Source organism: Leptinotarsa decemlineata, unplaced genomic scaffold (genome assembly GCF_025532065.1).
Source record: "Leptinotarsa decemlineata unplaced genomic scaffold, Ldec_3_MD MMD2_tig00003736_RagTag_RagTag, whole genome shotgun sequence".
Lineage (NCBI taxonomy): Eukaryota > Metazoa > Arthropoda > Insecta > Coleoptera > Chrysomelidae > Leptinotarsa > Leptinotarsa decemlineata.
Window position 1 is genome coordinate 6,907,734 of NW_027412593.1, and position 16,129 is coordinate 6,923,862.

The following is a 16,129-nucleotide window of genomic DNA, read 5'->3' on the forward strand; positions in this document are numbered from 1 at the left end:
TTTCACGTGCGGCTTTAGATATTTCACATTAAAAATCTAATGAAAACAATAATAATAATAATATATTTATTTCCACGAATTAGTTTGCACATCAGCATTGTGATAATGCAAATAAAAAAGCGAAAAACGTCAGTAAATTCGAGTAGACAAATGATATAAGAAAATGTATATACATATTAAATGACTAGAATAATTGAATATCTCTAGATGTGTGTAGGACATTCACGTCACAAACAATTACTAAAAATAATATAAAGTATAAATATAAAATATATTAGTTCCTAATTCTACGTTTGTATAAATAAAAAAGGTGTATATTAAATAAACCGTACACCTCACATGGAAATAATGTTACGGTTGAAACTCCACAACAGTGTAGCAGTTTTTTGACAATAAGAGTGGCCTAACTTTCTCTTGAAAATATGGACATTTCCTGAAACTTCAATGTCGTCGGGAAGTTTTTTATGCAGTTTGCATCCCTGATAGTCAAAACTTTTTTGGTAGAGAGCAGTTCGATGTTGGCTGTGTAGAAGTAAGTAGCTATTTCGTGTCAAATGGGTATGTGAGGATCTGTTGGCAGCCAATTTGTTTTCATTGCGGTATACATATGTACATGCCTCAACTATGTATATTCCTGCAACTGTTAATATTTTCAAATTCTGAAATGCTCCCCTACAAGACTCCCTGAATCCTAACTTAGCAATGGTCCTTACTGCATACTTCTGTATCATGAACACTCGATCAACAGAGGAGCTCGTGCCTCAGTTCAGAATTCCATACCTGAGGTGAGAATTAAAATTCGCATTATAAATCGTAAGTAGAATCTCTTGACTGCAGTGAGAAATAGCTGAGAGATTTACAAGAACTTCTGAGCTTTTTACACAAATTATCTACTTGCGGCTTCCACTGCAAGTTGTTGTCAAAGGTAACTCCTAACAATTCAGTTGTTGTTGTGTGATCCAATTGTAATTCAGTATTATGGTATAGACTCACCTCATGGTGTTGTCGTCGTACCGTGAATTGCAACATACTAGTTTTTGTTTTATTCATTATCAAGTTGATTTTTTCACACCAAGTGATGACTCTACTGGAAGTGCTCTCAGCTATATTTATAACAGTGTTTAGGTCATCTTCAATAACCAGTATATTCGTGTCATCAGCGTAACATATAACAGCATAACATAAGTGAGTGGCATAATTTCCATTTAGATACACTAATAGATCGTTTGCAAATACTAAATACCGAAAAAGTCCCAAAATGGATCCATGAGGCACACCATCAGCAATGTGCTTTTCAGAACTTATACAGGGTGATTCAAAAGTACTTTGACAACCTTCAGGAGGTGATTCCTGACAATATTTTAGTATGAATTGTCCAAATAAATAAATGTCCGGAAACGCTTCGCTTCCAAGATACAGGATGTTGAAGTTTTATTTTTATTTTGGTTTTTTTTAAATAACTTTTGAAATACTGAACTTAATTAAACGAAACTTGGTAATAGAAGGTTTTTGAGGTGTCAAATTCGAACCTGATGTTCTTTTTGCTCTTACTCGTAGGGGGCGCCACCTACACGTCTTTTTCTTTTTTAAAGATTCATAACTTTTTTGGGCGTACTTCTAGCACATTTTTCAGTAAAAAAATCGATTCCTCTATCATATCTACGTAAATAAGCTACCCTTGTCACTAGTCGCTGTAAGCAACCGTTTTCTAAATATTTGGACTCGAAAACTTCAAGTCGATTATTTGATAATCGATGCATGTTGAAGTTATTACGAATATTTTGCTTTTTTCACAACTAAGATCAGTTCATGTTAATTGGATTGTTTCTTTTGTAAGTCATTAATAATTCTCCAGGTTGCTTTAGACTTGTCGTGTGCATTGTTAACTAATTCATCATTATATTCATATTATAATTGTCATCATGCTTTGCTAGCCTATTGAACAGTGACACTCTATTCTTTAGGTGTTCTAACTCGGGCGACACCGCTATTTTTGAATTACATTTCTTTCTCAATGGTCCAGTCGATACCTTTCTTGATGGGAAAGATATTTCAAAATAATAAGTTGAAAGTTGTGCAAAGAGATCATATACCAAGTTAGGACACTGCTGCACAAATACTTCGCTCCAGTCTTCACACTGTAAGTAATTTCGAAATCTCATTATATTATCATCACAGATCCCGACGATAAAAATTGTTTTTGTCTGTTTCATTTCTGGCTTCATTGGAAGCAATTTTCGAAAATTGTGAGTAATGGTCAGACAAATTTAGGTCTACTACTGCTACATCGTAGAGGTAATTTGTCTTAATTAAGAAATTATCGATAGATGTCGAAGATTTTGCGTTTACTCTTGTTAGTATTCTTGAACTAATATCAATTTCATGAGAGGAAACCAAGTCTTTCAATAGTGTTAAATTGGTATTATCAACCATGAAATTGATATTAAAATCTCCACCAATAACTAGCCTTGTTGTTTCATTATTTATGATAGACAGAATTCCATTAAATGATAACAAAAATTCTTTAAAGTCGCCGTCAGGTGGTCTATATAAAACAATACAAATTATGCTTCGAGTGATTAACTTCATTCCACAAACTTTTAGAGTACCCTCTTTACAAAAGTTGGACAGGTTCAACTCACAAATATTTTCGACAAGAGTGTTTTTTTTATATATAGCAACCCCCCCCATGTATCCTAGTGCTCCTAGAATAGGAGGAACACAGGTCAAAGTTCTTCAATTTGAAAATTGTTCAGCATTTAGCCATTAAATATCTCATCTATAAGTACAATTTTGTTGCTGATACATTGAATGTTTTGATGAGGGAAACAAATGAACTTATTTTTGGAATTAGTTTTACGCCCATAGCTTCCTGTGTTAGGGTTAGAGACAAATGTTACGTGATTATTTACATTGTAATCATTATCATGCTCTATATCACGTGATGTTGGGTGAATATTCAATACTCTGTTCTGGAAATCAGAACTTCGTCTAAAAAAGAATTTGATGACTCAGTAGCAGAAGAATATATCGGTTCAGTGATAGCTAATTCAGTTGTTACTACAGTTTTCACGACAATATTTTGCTGATTACGAGATATGCATTCAAAAATCCTCTTCATTTTCTCCAATAGTTCAAATTTAATGTTTTTTTGTTTTTTGTCGGTATACAATTGTATGGAGCAATCTCTATTAGCGCGCGTAAATGCCTTTATTCGATTGAAGACTAGTCTATTAATATTTTTGTCGTGAAAACTATTGCATTCTGAGACAATATAATCAGATTTGAAGACCTTCCAAGACTTGAAATATTCTTCAGAAACAAGTGTAAAGTTTTACTATTGCTTACGTTTTTTGTATTGAACATAACGATGATTGTATCTTCCTGACCATAACTTACCGTGTCATAGAATAAATTTTCTGTCAACGTACAAAGTTCAGTATTGTTTTTTATTTTCACATTTATAGCATACGTGGATGTATCCAAAATCTTGGTAATAACCTTGGGAAACCCTGGTCTCCACGAATGTACATTTTTTTTTTGGGATTGACATGATTCTGATCGGTGAAGTCTTCTTACTCTTTGCTGGTGTTTCCGCCTAGTAGTGAATGTACCATCTGATTTTCATTACCAGTAATTTCATATTCCTCAGGTTCCTGGTCGTAGCAGCTGGTAGAAATATGTTCACATAATTCATTTGACTGTATGTTTCTTATAGATTGGATGATAAAACACACTTACACCAAACTGAAAAAAATTTGGATTCCAGACGATGTCTGGAATCCAAATATCATTTTGACCCTATAAAGTGAAATTCTTTTGTCTGAAGAGGATATTTGAAAACGTTAATGATGATAAAGTTTTAATTAATGGGAATTCAGAAAAAAGGTTACTGTGTTCAGATTGCTGTTTTCGCTAGTGGGAATTCTGAAAAAAGGTTACTGAGGTCAGATTGCTATTTTCGCCATATAAGAGGTTACAGACGTACTTTTGTGCAATGTATCGACAACACTGAACGTACACAAGATGCGTGTAATTGTGAGTTTGTTTTTATTCGGAATTTCCAATAACTTAGTCGATTCGAATGCAATAGGTGAGTTATTGACATCTGATTCTTGTGAATCTGATTACAAAACTATGAAAACTGTAATGGAGAACTCTATACAGGTGTAAAAAAGACGACAAAATTCTCACTTCACCCAGCCCAAAAAGTGTATAGTCATCTCAATGTTTCGTAATTGCAGTTTTTCCTTTAATTCGTTATATTTTTGAACTTCCTCGAGAAAGCTTTGAAATGTGAAATATGTCATTGTTGTTGATTGTCTTTTGAAACATTCGATATAATGCAATGTGGTATCTGATATTATGTTGCAATTTCAGTGTTGTTGATTCACGTTCTCCGGCAGATTTTCAAGACATCATTCTACTAATGATCTCATAAATGAAGTTCTAGCACTGCAGAGGTTCCTTCAGTTTTTATACCGATTGCTGTCTGTCAAAATGATGGAAAGAGTCTGATTTCTTGAAAATTTGATAGACCCCTGGTTTTGGACTTTACCTGCGAAGACACAGTTGTAGTGATGCAACACATAATTCTGAATTATTGAAAGAAATATCTATGCCTATATATATATATATATATATATATATATATATATATATATATATATATATATATATATATATATATATGAGATATGAGTTCTCAAAGCTTCACCCCATGCTATAATACTGTAGGTCAAATGGCTTTCTATTAGTGTGGAGTATATTATACGCATTTGTTCGGTGTTATAAATGGAGGTAAGAATTCTCATTTTATATAATATAGTTCTCAATTTTTTATCACGAAGTTGATATGAACATCCCATTTCAGGTTGTTATCAATATATACTCCAAGATATTTGATGTTTGTAACCGAGGATATAGTGATATGCTGTTAATTTTTTTTCGGTATGATCAATGTATTATAGTCAGGTAGGTATTTTGTGTAGGAAGTGAAGGGTACATAGTGAGTCTTTTTCACATTTATCGTTGGTAGTCTGCTATCGAACCATTCTATAATTTTAGGACGTCACTATTAGTTTTTTCGGCACTGGTAGTTTTTGTTGAATCTAGTTGTCGCAGAACAAAAAGTAGATAGTTGGTCACTGTTACTTCTTCACGAATTATTTTTCAGTCATCCTTGTTCAGTGTGTTCCAACATGGTTTATTCTACTGAAGAAATACAATCTATCAGACAAGTAGCTAGAGCGTCTGGTGTATCAGCTACTAGTGGTTTTCAGATTTTGAAAGCCTACACATTTCATCTTTTCAAAATAAGGCTAGTTCAGGAATTAAGTGAAGATGGTCCTGATCGTCGACTTCAGATTGGCGAGGTGTTCAGCGAGAAATCGAGAAACCTATTATACAATAGATGTTTTTCAGACGAAAGTTCTTTCATGTTGAATGGTGGAGTCAATAGACATAATTGTCGTTACTGGAGCGATGTGAATCGTCATTTGGTGATGGAAACACATTCACAAACTCCACAAAAATTGAATGTCTGGGTGGGCATTCTTGGTAATCATATTGTTGGACTATTCTTCATTGAAGGTAATCTCAATGGAGTCACATACTCAAATCAATTACAAGACTGTGTAGATCCTATGATTACACACATGATGACAATTTAGTAGAAAATGGAAATAACATTCCAGCAGAATTGTGCACCCCCACATTTTGATGTTCGGATGAGACAGTTTTTAGACAAACACAGGGTGTCCAGTGGAGTGGCCAGCTAGATCACCTGATTTCATACCGATTGACTTCTTTCTGTGGGGACACCTGAATTTGAAATTGTACTCTACTAAGCCTACAAATCTAGAAGACCTGCGACAGAGAATTGTTCGGGAATGCCAATTGCCGATTCCAGACATCTTGAATAATGTACAGAAGGTTTTCGAGAGTAGACTTTATTATTGTATGGAACTAGGTGGAGGTCATTTTGAACAATTTATCCTTTGATTTTGTTTTCACTGATATTATTTGTTGTTGATTCCCTCATTAAAATGAACGACAGCAAATTTTCTGTTTCTTCTTAAATAAAACGTTCAACATTTAATTCCTCACTAACGAATAAACCGATTCAAAAAAAATTATATAGGTAATAGGGACACAAGATACCTTTCAAATGATGTATCAATCGACCCCCATACCATTGAAGTAATAGGGGGGATAGTTGCTGACCGCAGGAGGGTGAAGTTTCGGGTATGACTTTCATATCAGAATCAGGAGGTCATTTTGAACAATTTATCCGTTGATTTTTCTCCACTGCTATTATTTCTTGTTGATTTCATCATCAAAATGAATGACAGCGAATTTTCAGTGTTTTCCTAAATAATCGTTCAACATTTGATTTTTCAATAACGAATGGAACAATTTCGAAAAAAATCACAGAAACAATAGAAGGGACGAAATACCTTTCAAGAGGTGATCACTTGAGCTTCCCATGTCATTGAAAAAAATAGGGGGTATATGCTGACCGCAGGGAGATGGAGTTTCGGGTATGATTTTTATATCAGAGTTAGTCCTCCTAGAAATAAACATTGACGTGTTCTTTGAAATTTCCTATTACACGTCCGTTTCTGACTCACAGGTGGGTCAAGTTTTCGTTGGAAAGCCCTATATAATTATAACTGGGGAGAAATGGATCAGGGTTGGCTAAGCGCTTTGAAGAAAGATACGGATAGTCACAAAATTGCAAAAAGATCAATATCAGAGAACACCTAGACTAATAATTATTCAATCATGACCATACAATCTAACAACATTGTTACACCTTACTACACCTTACGATTTGATCTTCACAAACTTCTTTTTCAAAAATATCACATGTTTTGCTATCACAAAAGCTCTTTCGTAAGTATATTATTCACTAAAAAAAAGCTACTGCGATAGCAAAACATGTGGTATTTTCGAAAGTAAAGTTTGTGAAGATCAAATCGTAACGTGTACTACGGTTTTTGATCCAGTAACGGCCGAATCAATCAGAAAAAAAAACGAATCAGTAGATTGATCTGAACAGTAAAGTGAATCACCTCAAATCACCCCAGATCTCTCCTCTACGTAGAATAGAACATAGCCTTTCCACTCACAACATATTTGTTGACATAGGAGACACCCAAGAATCGTTATATTCGTGAAACGTGTTGGTATACGGATATCTACAGTATGCTATATATATGCTATATATATATATATATATATATATATATATATATATATATATATATATATATATATATATATATATATATATACATGAGAGCCATGTATATGTATATTTATGTGTATATGTCTGTATATCCATATCATGGTGAAGCATATTTGTATTCCTATATTTCTCCTTCTTATATTTCTTCAAACAATTAATGTTATATAATAGACATATTACTTTTATCAACTATAGACTTAGGTATTGTTTATTTAGATATTTTATATTCTTTATATGTACTATGTTATATTATCATTATCAACTTCAGATTCAATTGAACCTCCCCGTCTAATTCCCTACACACAGACTTTATCTTCTGTAGGTTTGGCCATTTACTCCCCTTTTCCCCTTATCTTCTGCACTGTGTCATATATATGTACAAAAATGTAAAACAAGAGGAGAATAAATTATTATTATTATCATTATTATTTCGAAACGTTTAACACTAATTGAATGAATTCTACAAATCTAGAAGACCTGCGACAGAAAATTGTTCGGGAATGCCGATTTCTGACTCCAGACATCTTCAATAATGTAGGGAACGCTTTCGAAAGTAGACTGTATTTTTGTATGGAACTGAATGGAGGTCATTTTGAACAATTTGTTCGTTGATTGTGTTGCCATTAATATTACTTTTGTTGATTTCCTCAATAAAATGAGCGACAGCAAATTTTCTGTTGTTTCTTAAATACAACGTTCAACATTTAATTTCGCAAAAACGAATGAACTAATTTCGAAAAAAATTACAGAAGTTATAGAGGGACAAAATACCTTTCAAAAGCTGTATCACTCGGAAATATAGGGGCGGTAGTTGCTGACCGCAGGGGATGTGGCAATTTTGATCTTGTCAGTTGTCTATTTATCTCACCATAATATTTTCTAAGACGAGAACAAGGTATGTCATGAATGGATTTTTCTCTTTAGTGTTTTGTACTCACATGTTTGTTTTCTACAAGAACATCTCTCAACTTGAAAATTGGATTTCTGGCTCTGAAATTTTCATTTATATACCCATAAATTCATGAGTACCTACATATCTCAATGTATTTTACCTTTAATAGTCCTCAAATTTTTTTTGATAAGCATAATAAAAAAATACAAAAGTATACAAACAGTACATCTTTTTTTGGGAAAGAAAGTTTTTGGCTTTCTACTACTCCATCTGATACAAAAAAAGGGATGAGAGAATCTTCCAAAGAAAGGAAGGAAGTAATCAATTTGAAACTCTATACATGAATGTGTAGATCATGCAAAGAAGTAACTTTCAGACACAAAATGAAAGAAAGTCCTCCTGAAACAGCTACTTTCATATAAACTTCGAATTACACGAAAGAAAATAATGCTTTCGAAACAAATACTTCTATATGAAGACTGAATTATACAGAAGATACTTTTCTCTACTCAGTTTGTATTTCAAACATTTGTTGTGGAATAAGAATCAGATATCATTCACATGAGTTCTACTTTGAATGAATGGTAATAAATTGTACTCACATTGAACACTGTCACCCTCACTGGTATACACCGATGTTTCGCCTTAAGACACTTGCCCTAAGGCTCTTCAGTACCAAATTGGATAACATTATAGAAAATACACACACTTCATTCATTAATTACGATTTTGAATGTCACGGAATAAGCTTGATCTGCTTATGTCATCGATGACATCGTAATGACATTCATTCACCTATTTGATTTAATCCCAGCCAAGAGGAATCTTATTTGAATTAATTGGATTATTATTGAATTAATCACTCCTAAAAATATAACCTCTTCAATTCAGTACATATCTCTTTGTGAAAAATATTTTGAATTTTCTGCATTAACTCATCGGCCATGCCCTGCAAAAAAAATATATTCAATGTTCAATGTGAAATAATGTCTGTGTTCTGGTGGAATGAAACCTTTTGCAACACCCTTCTTTGGAATTCAGCAGCTTTAACTCATTTCAAGATTATATTATAATTTCAAAATAAAAATGTTGTCGATATTCACTCCTATTCATTTCAACGAATGTTTCAAATGTTCACCATTCACTTCCTGGACAATAATGAGGTCTGCATTATGAAATACTACTAGGGTAAATTCTATTTTTTACAACGATTCTGGAAATGGACTGGGATTGTTATTTGTATATTTCAGATGATATGTTTCTTCTCTAAACGTATAGTCATCATACCAGATGATTCGAAACCCTGAAGAGGTATAAACCTATAGCAGGGTCCCAACAAACATCCAAATACTTTGTAAACTACTAACCCCTTAATAATGAATAAATGTAATCATACATACACACATCAGGTGATCGAAAAGACCACGTTTATCTATCAACTAGCTTGGATAATTGTCATCTTAACAATTCTAAACCAGCTTCTCGTAATTACGTAGTAACCCAATTTGCTGAAACATAATATTAGTTAAGAACATATTTAGTTTTGACCATCATCCAAACCGATAGATGAGAAAACGTAGTCCCTAAGAATGGCCCGCTAGATATTTTTGAGGAGATACATCCCTTCTGTATTTCACAATATACAACCACAATTGTAACTTTTAGATTGAATGAGAGTTGCTTGCAACGACATAACCCTGGAAACATTTCATATTGTGAGAAATAAATGTGTGAACAGACTTCATTCTTGTTAGGAATTGAATGGTAAACATTAAAAACATTTATTGAAATAATACAGAGTTTTTTTAATATCTTTTTTTCTAAAACTATTATATTTGTCGATTGCTCGCAGATTGTTACGAAACGACTATTAACCTGATCGTTAATCAAGATTTCCATTAGATAAACAGTGTTGCTCGCAGATTCTTTCGAAACGACTATTTAACTGATCGTTAATCAAGATTTCCATTAGATAAACAGTGTTGGATAGATAATCAGATCATCAATCAAAATTAGGTGTCACAAGACCCCTCTTTCTATTTGAAAAAAAATAGATGGCGCTCTCTCCGCAGCGTGTGATGTCACACCAATGACACGTCTGTCAAAAAGTACGAATTTTTGTCCTACTTTAATATCGTACGTCGTTAAGTTCACACTGTATAAATGCAGGTAACACTCTTCCACTTTTCGTGACATTGTGGAAATGTACTCGTATCTTTCGATTGATGTTTTTTGTTGAATTATCCTTGTCTCATTGGTCTCCATAATGCTGAATAATTATGTTTTTGATTTTCTTAGCTTTTTTCACTAACTCCACGTGTTCAAGTGAAGTTGCTGATAACTACGTTTGAAAATTCGTGAAGATTGTTGGAATACCCATCGAACTAGAGATCTCAGTACGAATTATTGACGTAAAAGTTTGGTTTTACTATCATTAGATATTCAATTACGATTACTAATATTCGATAAATTCTATTTACAATGGCTTTGATTCGATGATTTTTCAATAAATTCGCAATAATTTCACTTAACTATAATTATATACTAGGGTCAATGAAAATTAAAAAAAAAAGGATTAAAAATGAATATTCACTGATCGTTAGAGAAAAGTGAATAAATACTTGAAAACGTCGAGTTGAGTGAATGTTTTTGAAAAATGAGTTTTCTATTTCTGACAGCCATTTAAGAAACAAAATAATTTTGACCTTCGATCTTCAGTTGCACAATTTCTCTTCACTGTATATATCCAGCCTCTTTCATTTCATTTTTGAATTATTCAACTGAATATTTCAAATCAAGATTCTTTTTCAGGCCGAGGATGGGAAAAAGCACTTTCCGAAGATTGGACTCCTATTATTTCCTTACATCGCTATGGAGATAAATTATACTACATGGGAACTCAGTTCACAGTGAGTTATAATAACTCTGGTTTATTGTTCAATTAACATTTATTTCTAGGCGACGTGGCACCAAGCATCAGAATTTTGTGAGAGGATACATATGACCCTTGTAACGATACGATCTCGAGAGGAAAATGAGCGAATATTCAAATATATCAGAGAAGCAAGTGAGTACAAAAAAGTTTCGAAAAAATTGAGGAGCTTCTATTCTATCCATAACTCATGTTTACAAAGGGTTCGCTGAATCGCTGAATTGAAGTTAGGAACTCTCTATGATGCCTGTGGTCATTGGTGTTCTGGGATTCAGTGAAGAATCATTTCATTTCGCTCTGGCTCAATGACGTTTCCAGTTTAGTCTTAATGTCACTTTTGGTATATCAGTGCCTCAAGTGCAGCCTGTCTGTTTATGAAAATATTGGTCTGTTCATTTCATTGCGGCCTCAAATTGATGTTCCTCTCGTCCTGTCAGAGTGTAAACACTTCAGCCCGGAAGAACGATGTGTACTGACCAAGTTAGTTACTCAAATGAAGATTTCTACCTGCACAAAAAATTCCAGCTCTCGTCCCATGACGAAAGTGATGAAAATATGCATATATAATATTTGTTGCGTCAAGTATTTTGAAAATTTCAGATTTATTCATTTCCGGTGAATTTTTTGCTATACAGGTCGTTTCTTTTATCATGTGGTAACATTGTTATATTCTAAACCGTAACAGATACGAAGATGATCAAATGGGAAAAAAGTAACTGTCATCGGAAACAATACAATGGTAGAAGAAAACTTACGGAGACTCTCGCCCTTCTCGAGTTATACGGGGAAAACCAAAAATGCTGTTTTTCGTTTTTTTTTCGAATGGAATTATTTCGGAGAATATCAAAAACTGGAAAAAAATCATTGTATTCGAAGTGTACTATGACGGTGTAATAATGAATATTCGATAAAACGTTTTGTGTCAACATGGCCACCATCAACTTTTTTTTTAATACGGACCTTTTTTTTTATTACAGATGTTGATAAAGCGATAAATTCAAGGGTATGTCACATTTGATATTTTTATAGTGTTTCATTTAAAATAACCACCATTATCAGTGACGACAATCAACAGAAAAACAATTTATTTTATTATGAGCTTCTGAGAAAAATGAAATCAATACGGAGAATCAAAAAGCTACATGGCAATCAACATTAAATGCTCGAATCGACGATCTTTTCGTTGAAAGCACATAAGTTGTCAGTCCAGACAATTTCTATGGCAATGTTCTAGCATAATGATCGATACCTATACTTGGTGTTGAAAAAACTTCACCCTTAATGTATCCCCAGACAAAAAATCAAAAGGAGTAAGATCTGGGGATCGAATTGGCCATTTGATTGATCCATTGTTTCCAATATATTTTCTTGGGATTATTGCATCTAAATGTTCCCTTACTATTGCTGCATTATAGGAAGCAGCGCCGTTCTGTTGAAAATATTGTATTTCATGGCGGAAATTCAGTGGAAAATCATCTAAGTAGCCATCGAATCAATTTAATAGAAAATGAAAATACATTTCACTATTCAAATGATCATCATGAAAGAAAGGACCACAATTCCCAACCAACCGAACCTTTCTTGGGAATTGGTTTTTCTATATGAATGTTCATTTGTATTATTTCACCTACAGTGTCATTCCCAAATCATGCACCATATGGGAAACTTATTTATTGAGGGTTTTCCGACAAAAAGTTATTCTTGATGAAACTCATTGATTTTCTGGAGATTATTTTGGAGAATTATTTTGAACATATAATGGGCGTATAATGGTGTATCCAAGTTTCATCTACAGTAATTTGTCCGCGCCGAAACTAAGATTAACTGCGCCTTAACTGCCCCAAAAGGTCGTTGCAAAGGTTTATTCGAACAAGTTTTTGCGGCACCTAATGCGCGGCACCTAATGCGCGGACAGCTTTCTCGTGTCTGAATGTTGATTCATTTTCATGTCAATATTTTGTATGTCCTAAGCAAGCAGTGGTTGTCATTGGAATGGATAAAAACATTTCGCATCACGGAAGTTACAGTAGAGAAAAATCCCAAGCTCAGGCTACCTACTATATAAAGCATGAAACAGTACTTACCGCTGTCATTACTGACAAATGTGGGAACATGATACGGCCAACTGTATAGCGCAATGTTAGCTTTCATTGTTCGAAGTCCAGGAATGCACGAAACTACCATAACACAAAATAACAACAGCTTTCATAAGTAATACTAATTCAGGCAGAACTCTGTTTAATGCAAAACCCAAACGATATAGAATGAAAAAATCAGGTATGTATAGAATAGAGTGTGGCGAATGCCCTGCAGTATATACAGGCCAAACCGGTAGAAATTTTGACGTAAGGCTCCGTGACAACGTCTGTTAAGACAAAAATCTATAATGTATGAACATCTTCAAGAATCAAAACACAGTAAGTAAAGATAACCTCAAAATGAAAGTCAACAAATCCATTAAAAAAACTGAAATATATACGCCCAAACGAGCAGATCGATTTACGTAGGTCTCTTTTCTTGAATTTATAAGTTCAACAACCCCTATAATCTTCATTGTTTAATTTTATAGTTGGCACTCTGGTTCGTTTAACTACCTATCCTTCTATCTCACCTAAAAACTCTCGATAAAATCGAGTTTACAAATTTCACATATTAGTTTTATACTTGATAATGTGGTTAAACCCTAAACCGGTCGTATACATAAAATTAACTAGTGAAAATTAGACCATCTGAAAATGGAACATTTAACGGGTGATGATCAACTGTTCTGTCAAACATGCGCTAAACTAACTGACTATTATAAGAAAACAAGTAAAGCTGAGACACTAGTCAATATATTAATAACACTGATGATTTTCAAATACGACTCAACCTCTGACGAAAGCACCAAACTCTTACGAAGCTTAGAAATGAATGAACACTATTATAATCTTCATGCAGTTATTGTTCACTGTGGTTATGGCGTTGAATCTGGTCATTATCATGCATTGGTCAAAGACGAAACGGACTGGTTTGGCGATAGTCGTGTCACTAAATGTTCTGGCGATGTCTTGAATTTAATTGAGCCTCAATTTTGTTTTATGAAAGAGAGGATATTAGCAGGTCAAGATCTTCAGATGATGTAGTGCCGCAGGATTTTCCGGGTTTTTCTGTAGCTGAAACAGCAAATGCGCCACTGGAATCAACGAAATCGCCCCGGAGTCCCAATTAATTTTTTTATTTCATAAATTTCATGATTTGTATTACTTCATTTTTTAATATAGTTCTTCTTTGAAATATAGAAAAAAGACCAAAGTGTTTTTATTCACTTCATTGAAGTGATCATTAACAGATGGCTCATAAACCAAAGAAGGCTCAGGATGTGGAGTGTACTCCAGATCACTAAGCACAAGGATTAAGTGGGGAATGGGAAAAAATACCAGCGTGGTCCAAACAGAACTGGCTGGTATCTCAATCGCCACAAAAGAAATAACCAAGAAAAGAATTTCTGGCAAAAACATAACAATCTGCACTGATAGCAGACAAGCACTATTAGCCTCGAACAGACACCGTGTTACTTCAGGGTTAGCACTAGAGTGCCATCAAGATTTAGCCAAAGCCTCGGTAGATAATAACATTATCCTGAGGTGGGTTAAAGGGCACGACAGGAGTAAAGGTAATCGCATTGCCGACTCTTTAGCCAAGGAAGCGGCTGGACTAAGAATTTTAGGACCAAGTGGCACCCACGGCCTGATGACTTCGACAATTGCGGAACTAGTCAAAAGTTACACCCATGCTCAATCTCTAAAGAGATGGGATGAAATCAAAGGATGTAATCTTGCCAGGATCACCTTGGGCGACCCTGGGAAGCTGGCGCCGAAGAAATATCTGGCGATGACCAGGAAAAATCTACGCCTTACAGTAGGATTTCTGACTGGCCACTGTCAGCTAAGGAAATACCTACATAATATGGGGCTAGTGGACACACCTCTATGCAGGATGTGTGAACAGGAAGATGAGACTGTCAGGCATGTCCTGTGCGAGTGCCCGGAGTTATCGTCAATAAGAGAGTGTGTGTTCGGCGAGTCTTGGCCTACACCTGCCGATATAAAGGAGATGTCTCCCAGCGACCTGTCCACCTTCCTGGAAAGGACAGGATGGACGACGACCTAGGAGGACAACTCTTCGGGAGGATGTACAATGGGTCACATGTGGCCTAAGTGCGTGGGCTTACACTCACCCTCCCTACTCTACAGATACAGATACAGAAAGTGATCATTAATTACCACAAAATAAACAAGTCATCAATCACACATAGTAACTGTCTCTCTTTCAATCTTCACTAACTTACACCTTCCTCTCAACTTCTGTTTGCCTCGACCAGTCACACTTCGTAACGCTCCCGTCACGCATTCACCAGCTTACTCCCCAAGTCAAGCGCGGATAGAAGTTTTACTTCGATTTCCGCCTTGCCCGATCACACTTTTCGTAAAGGTTACCAGTACTGGACTGGAGGTTCAAGATTGGTAGATGGTTACAACTGGCTTTGGCTAGCTTATGGAGAAACGATTGATTATACAAATTGGGGTGCTGGAGAACCAGGAAACATTAACGAAAAGTGTTTACAGTTGTGGTGGAGAAGAAACAGTCTAGAGTGGAATGACAGGCATTGTGATACTCGATTTTATTTCATATGTGAAAGATCAAAAAGTCTACCTGGTGTCGGAGGAACATTTTGAAAACATCAACGCATACATGGGACTATCAATTTTCAATTTTACCATCATAGAATTTATGTTTGCAAATCATATGAAAATAAAGAGAATATTCTGCTACAAAGTATTCTGTTGAATATTTTTCTATCAAATCGTGTATACTTTCTGCAGTTCAAGAGTCTTATCAAAATATGAGAAAAAAAATCACAAGTTCATTGGAAATGAAATGAAATTTTATGAATGCAGGAAATTCTGAGGTTTTGTAACCCGTTTATAGTCAGAATAAAAATCAATCCCATTAGTAAGTTTTGGAATTTTGAAGATTTTTTGCAGTTTTCGTATTTTTATGACTTATAAAT

General features: G+C 34.5%; 1 protein-coding gene across 1 annotated transcript; it reads left to right on the forward strand.

Moving 5' to 3' along the window:
* The first annotated feature begins 3,956 nt into the window (after nt 1–3,956).
* Nucleotides 3,957–15,897, forward strand: LOC111513833 (C-type lectin mosGCTL-1). The gene is made up of 4 exons (XM_074178369.1): nt 3,957–4,093; nt 10,956–11,053; nt 11,103–11,211; nt 15,544–15,897. Exons 1-4 carry the CDS (start codon nt 4,027–4,029, stop codon nt 15,792–15,794), a joined length of 525 nt encoding a protein of 174 aa, XP_074034470.1. The 5' UTR covers nt 3,957–4,026; the 3' UTR covers nt 15,795–15,897.
* The last annotated feature ends 232 nt before the right edge of the window (nt 15,898–16,129 follow it).